General features: G+C 41.3%; 1 protein-coding gene across 3 annotated transcripts in view; it reads right to left on the bottom strand.

The window, feature by feature from the left end:
- Nucleotides 1-1,306: 1,306 nt before the first annotated feature.
- dachc (dachshund c) overlaps nucleotides 1,307-14,268 on the bottom strand; it is a 36,543-nt gene continuing 23,581 nt past the window's right edge. Inside the window, exons 5-11 of one of the 3 annotated variants that reach the window (XR_015866351.1) lie at nucleotides 14,090-14,210; nucleotides 13,902-14,015; nucleotides 6,743-6,918; nucleotides 5,443-5,593; nucleotides 4,349-4,512; nucleotides 4,163-4,234; nucleotides 1,307-1,613 (exon numbers count right to left, since the gene is read on the bottom strand). Coding sequence is in view for 2 of the 3 variants with exons in the window: in XM_088420968.1 (XP_088277094.1) it covers nucleotides 1,576-1,613; nucleotides 4,163-4,234; nucleotides 4,378-4,512; nucleotides 5,443-5,593; nucleotides 6,743-6,918; nucleotides 13,902-14,015; nucleotides 14,090-14,210 (807 nt within the window). In the remaining variant the exon portion in view is untranslated. The remainder of the gene's footprint in view (nucleotides 1,614-4,162; nucleotides 4,235-4,348; nucleotides 4,513-5,442; nucleotides 5,594-6,742; nucleotides 6,919-13,901; nucleotides 14,016-14,089; nucleotides 14,211-14,268) is intronic. The other 2 variants (XM_088420968.1, XM_088420969.1) reach the window with 2 other exon arrangements.

Below are 14,268 nucleotides of genomic sequence, written 5' to 3'. Positions count from 1 at the left end.
AAGAGCGTAAACTTGCGTTTGATGCGGCTAGCTTGACAGCGTGCAGATTCCTTGCTAGAAGGCCCCACTGGTTTGCGTCAGCGCACGTCAAACATGGCGGACGAGGCCTTCATGTCCGCCGTCAAGTCCAACAGCTGTCTAATAGCATGGCCCGCGCGGGGGACGCGGCGGCCCGTTAGTTCCCATTGGTTAGTTCCCGCCCATTAGCTCAATTTGCTTGCCGCTGGTCGGACGTCGAGTGCCGCCAACAGCTTGCTAATCGTGTTTCAGACCTTCTCTGTCACCCACGTAGGAGTCGGGTCTAAAAAGGTTGCTTTGCCCCTGTTCTCAATCAAACATAATCTGATTAAAGATGCGGACGTGCTGGCGTGTGTGCGCGTGTGCCAATAAAGAGAGAGCAGATTTGGAGACAGCCTTGACTCCCGCTGTTTGCTTTGTTCATTAAGAGGAGATGAGCAGATGGTTTGCTACGCTGTTGTGCGGCGCGCACACACATACACACACACACTCGGCCCGTCACCTTAGCTTCATCCTCTATTTATCTTTTCCATTACGCTTCTCTCGGCAGGCCCGTGTTACTTTGTGTGAGCGGACGTGAAAGACGAGGGTGCGCGAAACAGTAGAAGCGTTTCCATGCGCCGCCCGACTCTCAGGTGCTCGTTCAAAAAAGGTGTTGACTCATTCGTGAGTCACAAATTTAACGGAGGGCGAAAAGTACAGTCGCACGCAGCGGGGCGTATCTGGGTGATGACATGTCAAAAGATCACATAAAAGGGATTTTTTTTCTTTTCTTTTTTTTTAGCAATGGAAAAATAAAGTGTAATTGCACCTCCACTACAGTAGGAGGCAGCGGTGCTATCTTTTCCAGAAAATGGTCAATTCAATTAATCCCAAATGAAATTTTTAGTTTTTGTCAGGATTCAGACTTTCAATCTTTTTAAATCTGGTTAACCCTTTCACTACCGATAATTAATAATTGTTTATAAATCTGGAAACTTAGTAAAAAAATTCCCACTTCCGTTTCCACCAGTAAATACCACTATGAATGTACTGTATATCCCTTAGCCCACGATACTTGTACAAAAACATGGCTGAGAAAGGAAAATGATCACCTAACGCCTACAATACACAGTAATCAGTGTAATCTATTTCAACGCACATAAATAGCACATATTATCAATATATTTCCGCAGTACTCGATGTTTAATTCACAAAATATCGAACAACGCAAGCTACCTTATCGATAAATGATGTAAAAATATGTCTTTGTGTGTAAAGGGGGAAAAATAGAGGCAGAAACACATGATGATATTAAAAAGTATTTGTATTGTCAAACTGCCCTACTGCATAACATACACCATACATGTACTTACTATACAACATGCCTTTTCTGGATTAGAACAACAAAAGCAATGACTAGATATGTACACAGCTACGCCCCCTCGTCAAACATGGGGGAAAAGAAAAAACACAAACAAACACGTCATCGGAATAAAGGAATTGTCGTTACTACCGTCCAGGAATGGCTGATAAATGCAATAAATTAAAAGTTGAAAGGTGTGCGCCCTCTTTCCCTCAATACATCCCGGCCGTCTGCAGGAATACTCGTCCCTCTGCAAGAGAGACGCAAACACAAGATTCATTCCGGCCGATCCTCCAAATGATCGTCAAAGTGGATGCCGTAAGTCTGCTCGCATGAGATGACGCAAGCAGAAAATCTTCCCCATATAACGCGGCCCATCTGTCTAGGGTACCTGCGCTTACGACCGGGGCTCATTTTGGAATTTTTCAAAGTGCCAGTCCTGGAATGTGCCCAAAATGGATGCTTCAATGTTTTTTTTTTTTTTTTTTTTTTCAGTTTTTGTAGGGTTAGGGAGAGGAAAATCTATCCCCAAGTGAGCTGGACCAATAATATCATAGTGCATATTTATATGACTTTAAAAACAACAATTTCAGACGTGTTACTCTTTTTTAAAACAGTCCAAAATAGCACAAGTACAACATCAGTATTAATCATAAAATATGAAGTAATCGTAAAACATTTTGAGATTTTCAGTTAATGAACATCATTTAGACAGTTTATTATCACACAACTTGGGCAGACTTTGAAAGGGTCATAACATCGTCAAATATAAATATATTTTGACTTACAACCCCCAAAAATGTTCAGTGGCATCAGCCCTATACAAATATATGTATATTTACATGTATTTAGATTTATTCCAAGGCTGTTTTTTGTTTCAAAGGATTTTCATTTTGTGATCAAATAAAAAATAGAAATAATCGAAATAAAATGCTTCAATGCAGCAAAAAAAAAAAAAAGCTTTCCTGCAACATTTAGTTCTTGGATCGAAGCCTTTTGTCAACTACAAGTCTCACAATGCATAGCAAAAACTTTTGTATTATGGGAATCAGGCTAAGCCACTCACTGAAGTCTTTGAAAGCCTTGCAACTGTCATAAGTTGTCTGCTAGCGCCCCTTAGTGGTTTTGAGGTCTCAACACAAAATTTTTTATTGCACCTTGTTCTCGAGTTTCTGATGAAAGGATTAATGCAAAAATTGGGGGAAATGCGTAATAAAACATCAAGTATTTAATATGTCCAAAATGGACAATATTTCCATTTTTTATGGCAGTAAATGAGCCTGACATGGGCTGAACCTCTTGACCTACCGCTGGCAATCATTTAGAAGGGACGCCGTCGTGGCATATTGAAACTTTATATATTCATGAATGTACGCTTAACACAGGAAGGAATTATATATATATTTATATATATATATATATATATATATATATATATATATATATATATATAAAAAAATTTGTGGAACGAGCTTCCGCCTGACTTGGTCTTATTAGAGCGCCTCGTTATCACCATGTGGAAGTTCAGTTCATAAGAAAGGTTCACTCAAAGGCCTTTTTTTTTTAAGGCATTTGATCCCCTTTTCTGCACGATTAAACTTCCTTGCACAAAGGAAGCGCATCCTGCCCCCTCCGTCTGACAGACAATTCCCCTTTAAATGATTTATTACTGGGTGTTAATTATGCAAATGATGTCCAAACAAACTCATCACGAGAACAATTAAGACAGCCGTTAATTAGTGGCCAGTTCTTTTCTTGCTTCACTGGCATTCAATTAAAAAAAAAAAAAAAAAAAAAAAAGCGCCTTGGAACAAGCTCGCTGTCTGCTGCGGTCGGCCCGGGCGCCGCTCCATTGGGCCGACCGGGAACTCGGGCTTTTCTTCGCTCTCCCTGTATGACGTGTTATATTTTGCTCAGTAATGCAGTGACGGTCCAGACAAATAGCGGAGGATAAATATTAAATATATGAAACATCGTGAAGCATTGAAAGAGAAGATTATTCAGTTTCATTTCTGTAAAAACCCAGATTGTCCTCCATACTAGAATGCTTGGACCCAACTTGTGTTGTGCCACCACTCGTTACCTGTCCAGTTAATTTCTTTTTGTGAACACATCTCTGCTATGATCCCAAAAGTTGAATATTTTTCTGCAGACAAATATTTATTCATAATGATTTCTTTTTGAGAACAGGTCTGACACGTTATATGATTATTTTGGGGGGACAAATATTTATTGATAATGAAATGAATGATTTATTTTGAACAATGTCTACTGTAATCCCCAAACAGGATGCTTTATTTTTAATATTTTTCTTTATATTAACACACTTTATATTGCTTATTTTTTTGTGGAAGAATAACTATTAGTAATTAAGTTATTTTTGTTTTTATAACAGATGTCTTCTATGATCCAAAAGATGACGCTTTAGGTTGATTATTTTTTGGTGGACCAATACAAATTTAAGGGTCTAAAGTTGAATAAATTGGACGCTGGGGGCATGTTTTCAGTCTTTTTTTTTTTTTACCCAAAATGCTTTGCACTGGTTTAAGGCCACCTGGCTGAAAAGATAATTGACAGGGGGAACATAACTGCAAAAAAGTTTGAGAACCATTGACGTAGAGGAGCGTCTGTATTTAGAACCGCTCTTCGTAACACTAATTTATTACCATTATAAGGAAGAGTAGGGAGGGGCGTGGACCGTAAGCCCCTCCCCCAAATACAGCGTTGCAGGCGGCGTTAACATATTCCATCTTTTTTGTTTTTTTTGCGCCTCACGGCTGAGGTTCATTTGTGGCGTACCTTGCACTGTGGCCTTAACGTCCAGCCTGTCGTCCTCCATTTTGACGACGTCGGCGTCCTGGGTCACAGACTCTGTCGGAAGAGAGTCGGAGGATGATTGACGCGCTGCGCTTTGCTCATTTGGGGATAAAGGAAGTCAATTATAAAGCTAATGAAGAGCTCAGGATGACGGCGGTGGAAATTTACACCATAAAAGCGTTGTTTTTGCGGCGTACCCGACGAGAGGACGCCGGCGGCGTGCTGCAGGAAGCCGTGCTCCGCCTGATCTCGGAGTTTCACTTCCTCCTCCAAGGCCTCCTGAAGTCTCCGCTTACTTCTCTTTTCCTTCTTCAGTCGCTTTTGGATGAGAACTAGAAGTAAAACGGGAGGAGGAAAACGTGAGAAGGATGATGTCATCTATTGGTTTTGGCTCATCTGGAGCATGACATCATATCACGGAGATTCAAGTGAGATCATCACGCGTGAGGTCAGCGTTGTTGCGCTGTGGATAGGAGATTCGCTTCCAGTACGAATTGTCTTTGTTTTTTTCCATGTTTAAACTTATTAAAACACTTACAAAAAATATGCAACTTAAAAAAAGAGGCGAGGCGATGTATGACATCGTCAAGTTTCTGTGTGAGTGTGAGCCGTGGTCAACAGCAGCACTTGTGTGACCACGCCGAAAAGTGCAATGGTGACTTTGCCGCTACTTTCCCACATGCATTTGTCAATCGTCAAGTCAGACAATAAAACCCACGATTTTTAAAAAGTGAGCTTTAAAAAATATATGACTAAATTGAAGTTGATTGAGAAGATTTGTTGAGATAAAAGTAGCGCTTTGCTGCCATGCCGACTTGAAGAGCTTCACTGAGACAAAAGAAGAGATTTGGCACCATGTTGCGACATATTGTGCACAAGCAACTAGGTTGGCATGAGTTGAACAGCGTCATTTCGATAAAAGGAGAGCTTTACCGTTGCGGTATTTTGCTGCCTAGGACCAATGTTGAAATGAATGGAGAAACTACATTGGGACAAAAATAGTGCTTTGAAGAAATCTTGGTGCCGAGGAACTATGTCGAAATCAGACGAGGAGCTCCGTTTACACAGAGTAATTTAGCATCATATAATGGCATCTTTGTGCTTTGCCGTGGCATCCTGGTATCAATGAACTATGTTGAAATGTAAAGAGGATTTCCAGTTAGACAAATAGAGAGCTTTGCGGCCATATTCTTAAGCAGAATCGACGCTGGGAAGACATCCGGGTGGAAAGATGAAGGCCGCAGGATCGGTGTTGGGCGTACCTCTGTTTTTCTGCTCCACGCTCAGCTGCCTCTCCAGCGTCTCCCGGAGCTCTCGCTCGCGCACCAGCTCCATCTTCAGCTCGGTTCTCTCCAGGTGGTCCTGCTTCTCCTGCGCCCTGGCGTTCTCGATGGCGACCCTCAGCAGACCCTGCTTGGAGACACGCACGGGTGCACATCAACAACGGGTTACGCGCTCAACAACGCCGGCCAACAGCCGCCGCGAACTTCCAGCCGGATATCGAAAAACAGGTTGAGTCATTTTTTTTCCTGTTCATTTGTCCTGTGTTGATTGCAAGTTTGAATGAGGTATTTATTTAGTTTATAATATTATTATTCTGTTCCTATTAGTATATGAACAGTAGTCCGTGAAAAAAGCATTTATTTTTATCAGTACGGTTTTGATTTTTTTTTTAAATATATTGATTTTTTTTTATGATTGTTTATACTCACCGATATCATTTAGTTATTTATTAAAATATTAAAAAACAGGTTGAGTCATTTTTCTCTTAATTTATTGAGTATTTAGTTTATGTCAAATTTACATTTTGTTCCCTTAAGTATATATCCAGTATTCCCTGGAAATCTTTTTTAAATCATTATGTGCATGATTGGGATTTATTTTTATTTAAAATATTGATGCTTGTTTTTAAATATGATTGTCTACAGCAAAAGTTGTTGTGGATTTTTTTTTTTTAGGATTTTCCAGACCATTTTACTAATCATGCCTAAATCCTAAAAATTTTAAACAACAAGGGCAATTACTGATAAATTACTGATATAATTGACTTATTTATGAATTTATTAAAAAACATGTTGATGAATTTTCTGTTCTGATATTACCAGTACTCCCTAAAAAAGTGTTGTTTTTTTTTATCAGTATGGGTGTGGTTGTGTTTTATTTTTATTCATCATATTGATGAATTTTTTTTTAGAAAATATCATTGTCTATGCTTATATTATTTATATATTAAAAAAACAAATGTTACATCGTATTTTTTTTTCAATTTGTAATTGAAAAACACACTATTGCAGCGTAGTGTCGCCTGCGTGAGTGGGGTCACATTAGGTGACAAACACAGATGATTTTTTTTCTTTCTTTCTTTACGGAGCGAAAGCCAATCCGCCAGCGACTCCTCCGCCACAAAGCCGTTCAACATGTGAGAAACGGGTCAGCGCACGCCCGCGGCAATTTAGGCAGATCCTAAATGTCCGCCCGCTCGTCGCCCTTCTATCCTATTCATCTTCGGAGCAGAATAGCGAGCAGGACGATAATGGCAAGAAAGCCCCGGCAGAGGCTCACCTGGATGTTGGTGAGCAGCGTCTCTATGGAGGACAAGCCTTCCGGGAAGATGAAGGGAGCGTGGTGGAGACCCGCTGGGAGCTTGTGTCCCGCGGGGTACGCCGCCTTCTCGCAGCCGTCCCGGCCCGGCGGGGGGTGCTGGTACACTTGTCGATCAGCGGCCGGCGGGTTGGATTCTGACACACATTCAGGTGAACATTTCTCAGGCCCTAATATGGAGAAGCTTTGGCCGCCTTGAAAAGAACGTCAACAAAAGAGCTGATCCCCTCGTGTCCTGCCAAAACCTCATGTAGGGCGGATTACTTTTCATTTGTTTTCCCCAATGCTTTCGCAAGACGGGCGTCGCGTTTCCAAACGGTGGGCGAGGTGGCGGAAGGTTGTGGGCGAAACGGACGAGACGATCGTTTTTTTTTTTGGGTATTTTTTTGCATTGATGTTTCCTGTGGTCTTACACTTTTCATCCTTACTCGTTTCAGCCACACTTCCCGCCAACAATTTCCCCCCTTGGACTAACAAACATAAATCTGACATTAGCAATGGCTAACATCGAACATATTCACATATCTGACATTTGCGTTGTTAGCACTTTAGCAATGACATCACACAGGAAGCACTTCGCATGGCCCAAAACTAAACCGAAGTAAATGTACATGCTCAAAATAATCCCAAAAATATTAATATCATTGCTCCTGTGGACTTGTCAGTGATTCCTGGATCACTGGAACTTTAAAATAAAAACGTACAAATTAAACGCCCTAAAAGGGTGTCCCCCTCTGCACTCATCACCAAAACACCAGCACCATCTCAAGGCAAACAAGTGAACTGCATTCATATTGTCAACTGATATAATTAATATGATGTTTTTATTGAATTATTCTTTACATGATATATTTTGATTATTATGCACTAATGTAATTCTAACATGTATTTGTTAGCAGTTTTTATGCATTTTTATAACGTAATAATATTCATTTAAAAGCATTTTTGGAGGCTTGGAAAGGATTAGGCTAGTTACATGTAAAAAGCGTCTCTGTATGAAAGGTTCACGTTATGAAATTACTTCTGGAACAACCTAATTTCTTAAACCCACTGTGTACTCAAACCTCACGAGACAACAAGGAGCACCTGGACAAGACACAATTGGAACAGGAAGCTGGTTAATGCGGACAAGTGGAACATGAACATAAACACGAACATGAACATAAACAAAAGACAAAAAACACCCAAAAGGTGAAAAGATAAATCGTAGAACAACAAAAACCCATAAGAGAAAGAATCAGAAAACCCTGAGGCTCACCAAAACACAAACAAAACACCACAGAACACAACAAGTCAGAGTCACAAGTTAACAAAGTGCAACGTTCCATTTGAGGCATTTAAGACACACATTAGACAAACTTCACGTAACAAACAAATGACAACCATGATGATTAACCGCCGTGTGACAGAAAAAGTTCAACATGTACTGACAAAAGTACACAACTCTGATGTGTTTTCTTCACAGGAAATGTTGACATTTCAAGTTGCCTACGTGTCTTTGAGCAATTTGAGTACCTCCGTTTAAAAAAAAAAAAAAAAATGCTGGAGCCATTTTTTTCTTGCCTTGGGTACCAGTTTAGTATGCAGTACACTGTCACAACATAGAAATGGAAATCTATTACATTTATTAATTTGAATATATGATTATTAATAACAATATTACTATTATATAATTTATTATTAAGTGAAAATGTGTTTTACTATCTTCTGAATTTATTATTGTTTTTTAACCCAGCAAAAATGGATATTGTTTTATTTTTATTGATTACATCGACTATTTGATTGAATTTCCCGTGCCTACTGATCACTTTTTCACGAAGCTGGCTTACTCAAACGGAAGCAAAAATCGCTCCTGCGGTTTTCACGTTTATTTTCTTTCATAAACCATATAAGAAGCTATTTTTCTAAAATATCACAAATATTTTTAGCGAGAAATAGTTGGCTGTGACACAGTTTAGAATTAAATCATAAATATATTGCTCTAAAAATGAAGAATTTTAATTTATTATCAAGTTTTTTCAACCACACCGGGCTTGGCTTGCGCTTTCCAATTTCCACTTCACCTGTAATTAAATTCAACAAAGGCTCCCCAGCTTCAAGGAAAAAAAAAAAAAGAAATGAATCACCGAGGCATTTTCTCCTTCTGCCCGTAAAGCATGTTTACGAGGACGTGCCGCATTTTGACAGCTGCTGCGTCGAGTACTTTTGAATTAAAGTCTTGTTCTTGCGACCGGCCCGAGCGGGCGGGCGGGCGGCGCTCGCCTCGCCGTTCCGCAAATTCGGCCAGATGCTATTTGGGTTCCCCGCAACACATTTGAATAATTTACAACTTTCTAATTTGTTGAGTGAATTCCTTGTAAACACATAAAAGCACATATTAAATGGGTGTTTACACTAATCTTTGTCCCGGTTTCGGATTTCTCTTTTTATGACATGGCAACGCGCCGATTGATAATGCATCACAGCTTGACGTGGCCCATAAAAAGCGGCAAAGAAGAAGAAGCTGCATTATGGATGACCATCTGCTCGTACGCGTGTGAAGCACGCATGCGCCTGCTGCACGCCGCCACTGGCAAGTAACTGCATAAGTAGAAATACTTGCAGAGAAAGAGACAGACAAACTCTGAGTTTATCTCCCAAAATTCCAAGATGTGGTCTGATGCTTTTGTTTCTGACCCCATCCATCTTGGTCACTCTCAAAGAGAACCACAGCATCGTCATCTCTGCTACCTCCGGCTTCTCCTCCACCTGTTGCCTACTCTCACTACGGATCGCAATGTCTTCTGCAAAAAAAAAAAATCCCATAAAGGTCCCTTATAATCAGCAGAACGTTTGGGTTGACCAAAAACACTGGTTTCTGACTAACAAACTGCGGGAAGGGGAAGTCAATTTAAAGATTGAAAAATTGTAAATATTTTCATTAAAATGTTCTATGCAGCCCTATTAGTCTAAAGGTTGTATTCTGATGAATGTTTTGTGAATTTGTGCAGTAAATATGAATCATTTACCGCACGGGTGTCCAAATCCAGTCCTTGAGGGCTGGTATCCTGCATGTTTTCCAACCTTCTCCCTCAAACACATCTAAGGCTCATTTTCTCCTGGTGAGCTTGCTAAAACGCTAATCATTCGAATCAGGTGAGTTAGGTGGAAAAAAAACGGAAGACTTGCAGGATACCGACCCTTGAGGACTGGAGTTTAATACCTATAAAGTCTCTCCAAAGAGAGGAAACAAACAAATATATGAATCATGCATTGACTTGAGATTGGGTAGAAATTTGTGAATTGCTAAGATGAATTTTTCCTGTTTTGTTTGATTTCTATTCATTGATGATGTTTTTCTTTTAATTTTCATTTCCTTTAATAATGTACAGTATTTAACTTTCAATAAGAAAAAAAAAATCGAAACATTGGGTTTGTGTAATATGAATGGAGCAATAAAACCCACTCATACGTATCTTAGTGGGCGGCCATTTTGCCACTTGCAGCTGAGTGAAAATGACATCATAGTTGCTAAGGTAACGACCAATCACAGCTCAGCTTGCAAACATAGAAAACAAGCGATCTGTGATTGGTTGTTACCTGAGCCCTGAACTACTGTGATGTCCTTTTCAATGGACAGCAAGCGGCAAAATGTTTGCCCCCGCGATGGATTAAAAACAGTTGGTTAATTCATTTTTGTAATATTAATAAAACTGTTGTGATTAGACTAGTGGACATTTAATTTTCCCCTTAACTAAGTTCAGAATGCGAGTACTTTTCCATCTTTGCTGCATGGCGATAGAGATGAAGATGTACCATTTTTCAAACCCATGTGACTTTTTTCTCTCTTTTTTTTTCCTGCTCAGGGAGTGTCCGTGGAGGGTTAGCGTAGCTTAAACGTGCATTTTGATACCCTGACACTTTTTTTCCCTGCTCTCTCATCTATCTGTGACAAATGACAGCGTTTTCTCCACTTAGCTGACCGCAGCATCTTTCGATGCAAAAAAAAAAAAGAAACGCCCGCCTCGGCCTCACGTCTTGTCACGTTCAAGGTGTTTCACAGATGAGAGGCATCGTACCCCCCCTACCTTTCCCCTCACTCACCCCTTCCAACCACACACACACACACGCAGACACACACACACCTTCATCTATTACTTTCTAGCTAAGAGCATTGCTCTGCAGAGAAAGGTAATTAGCAGGTGCTGGCGAGCTCAGCGGAGGGCATCCAACGACACTCCTGTGGCTCACACACGCATACGCACATATGTACACACACACACACACACACACACACACACATACTGATAGCCCGCTGAAGTGCGCAGTCAGCAGCGCGGGCTCCCCAGGCTCCTTGGATGTGACTGATCCTTTATTGAGTTACTGTTTTACGCCTACTTTACCTCACTCTCTCTCACACACACACGTCAGTCATAAACACACACACATCCGCGGGCCCGTTTGATCATTTACCCATCTCCCTAACCAAGGTCACTGTCTGTTTTCTCCCCCCCTCCCTCGCCTTTTTAAACTTCATTGCTCTTTTTTCCCTCCGCTCTTATTCCTCTCCCGGCCGTCCCCGGGGGGCATCGAGCATCGCCGCGCCAAGACTGCCAGTCAGCGGAAGAGAGAGAAAGAGAGGGAGGGGGGGGAGAGGTGAGTGAAAGAGGGAGGGGGGGGGGGAGATAGAGACGGAATAAAATTCTGCTGATGTTTGGTTAATGGGAGTGAGGTGTCAGGGATGGCCTCTGATCTTTGCTGCATGGATACGTTGTTCAAAGAGCGCGGGAAACAGCGCACGCAGCCAAATCTGATTCTCACACACACACGCGCATTCAAGCACAATGGATTGACAGAATGACAGCGCCGACGTGCCCTTTGAAAACTTAGTCCCCCCCCACTCCGGATCCGCATGTAATCCTGCAAATGTACACAGGCTTCATTTGCATGCAGGAAAATCAATTGAAAGTCAATTGCATAAATGCGGCGTCCACCCCGAGGACCCGACGAGGCCTTTGCGCGTCACTGTCACCGCCGTTGTCAATATGTTCACCACGGGGGGGGTCGCGGGGACCCTTACCTGAGGACGCCTTTGTGATTCGGGAGATTTGATTTAGGGAATAATGCGATTCGGCATTAGAATACATTTGCACAGGCGCTCCCCCCTTGATTTTTTTTCTGCTGACTGTTTGTCCTTGAGCAGTCCTCATTAAGCTAATGCAAAGCTCGCCGACGGAGAGGAGCAAACAAACTGACGTTGCAGCGCCGCGCCGACGCTGCGGCCCTAACGACAGGGAGGCGGGTCGTTATGCAGATGAGGCGCGGGAGCGCCGCCCGGCTCGTTAGGCCGCGGCCCCGCGGACGCCCCCGGCAAACGGCCGGCTAATGCCGCGCCGTCGGACGGAGTCATTCGCCCTGATGATGTTGCTCGGAGCACCTTGGAACAAATGTGCATTTTTCTGCCGGACAGATATTTTTCATGGAGGATTAGCGGATTTCATGGTATCGATACTCGCCACCAGTATCGGTAAACCTCGTGACCACAAACGGGAACTCGAAATCACAAGTCGAGCCTGACCCATTAAGTTAGCGATGCTAGCCGCTAACGCGAGCGTTGACGTATTCAAATTTATTCCGACATTTCAAACTCAGGCAAAGTTTTTTTATTCATTTGATCGTTTATTTCGATAAATTAAATTAAATAAATTATATATAAATTATATATAATTATATATAATATATAAATAAATTAAATAATTAAGTGTCAGCACTTAAAGCACCATACAAATCCATAACCAATGGACTACTTGTTTAAATTTGGAGATTTTTAACTTTTATTTGTGTGTGTTTTCTACAAGATTAAAGCTCATATCCACTTTTGAACAAGGGCGCAATATGATGTAATACAATGATGTAATATTATTAAGTTTGCAACTGAGGCTTTTAATGGCTGGCTGCACTCCAATGCAGTCAATGAATGACGCGGTTTTGATATTGTTCCTGTCCAATCATGAAAAGTGTTGACACAAAGAGTATTATGAATTTGCATAACATTGTTTGGTATCATTCTCTCTACTTTCATGGAAGAATTAAAAAAAAGACTCACAGAAATGAAAGAAACAGTTAGTTTCCTAAAACAGTAGGAGTTTTTGAAAAACCTGCAAAGGACGGCGTGTTTGCATGGATTATTCAAAGTATCCAAACATCCTATTGGCAGGCTTTGTTCTCTGCTTATTGATTTGCCCGTTGAATAATCATTACTGATTAAGAATCTACAAATGATTAATCTCTGTGACAAGAACATCTTGTAAAAAAACTTCCTGACTCAAAGTTGTTTCATGTGAGTCCTAGAACAATGGTTCTTTTGGTCTTTTTTATTTTCAATTATGTAAACCTTCTGAAATATTTTTTTCAGCCAATTTTCAGCAATTTTGGATGAAAAATATAACTTCAAACTGAGTGCTGTTCCTTCTGTAGCTGATTTATTCAACTTTCGAGGTGTATTTTATTCAACAACTCTCGTCGTCTGCCGGAACTTTGATACTGACAATGCACCAAAAATGGGATACGACGTTTTGCTTCGTGTTCCAATCAAATTGCTCATAATTTGAAAAAAAAAAAAAAGCTGGTGTTCCTGCCAAAGCAATAAAAACGGACGATAATTTTCGTCTTACGTTGTGTGCCAATGAGAAGAATTCTTGTCAATTTTTTTTTTAAATGAAAAAGTACCCCCTTGATGAGTGCTTATTTTAATATAAAGCAACTGGAGCATTGTAGTAATGAACTGTGACCATTGGATGGCAGTGTTGCTCACTTCAGGGAAGAAAGCCATACATATTACACATACGATACATACTTGTAATTCAAAGTAAAGAATGGAAATCAATCTTTCATATGATACCACCCTTGTATATACACACATCGCACAAAATATGAGTGAAAATGCTAAAAATCGGCGGTATTCTTGGTGTTTCCTTTTCCGATAACGCTTGCCACTGAAAGAGTTGATATTGTGGACCACTTAGTTTTATGCATCTCAGGGCGGCGGCCATTTTGCCACTTGATGCGGACTGAAAACGACATCATATTTGCTCGGGGTTCGGGTATTGAATTCCTGATTTTGTGTAGCGCTTGGTCTTACCTTTGTCAGTGCGCCCCCTTTTGTTTTCCTTGCTGTATTCCACGGAGTCGGCCTCTCTGAGCCCCGACTGCGCCAAGACGCAGTGACTTAAGGTGACGCCATCGGGGAGCTGGTCTGAAGTCAACGCGTGCAACAAGTTCATCTCGGCATTCGGCGTCGGCGCCGATAATACAAGGCGGGGTACATACGTGTGTTTTCCGTCGCGCGTTCTGTGTGAGAGGGCGAACTGGAGACGCTGCTGTGATTGGACGACATCTGAGCTTCCTCCAGCGAGGGGGAAGGGGAGGGGCTCTCCTCGTGCATTTGCTCCTATTGGCGAAGCAGACCAGGCTCGTTTGGGAACGCAATTCATATGCCGTTGTCTTTT

Source organism: Hippichthys cyanospilos, chromosome 8 (assembly GCF_059441005.1).
Source record: "Hippichthys cyanospilos isolate Australia breed blue-spotted pipefish chromosome 8, RoL_Hcya_1.0, whole genome shotgun sequence".
NCBI lineage: Eukaryota > Metazoa > Chordata > Actinopteri > Syngnathiformes > Syngnathidae > Hippichthys > Hippichthys cyanospilos.
This window is presented reverse-complemented; position numbering and strand designations above follow the sequence as displayed.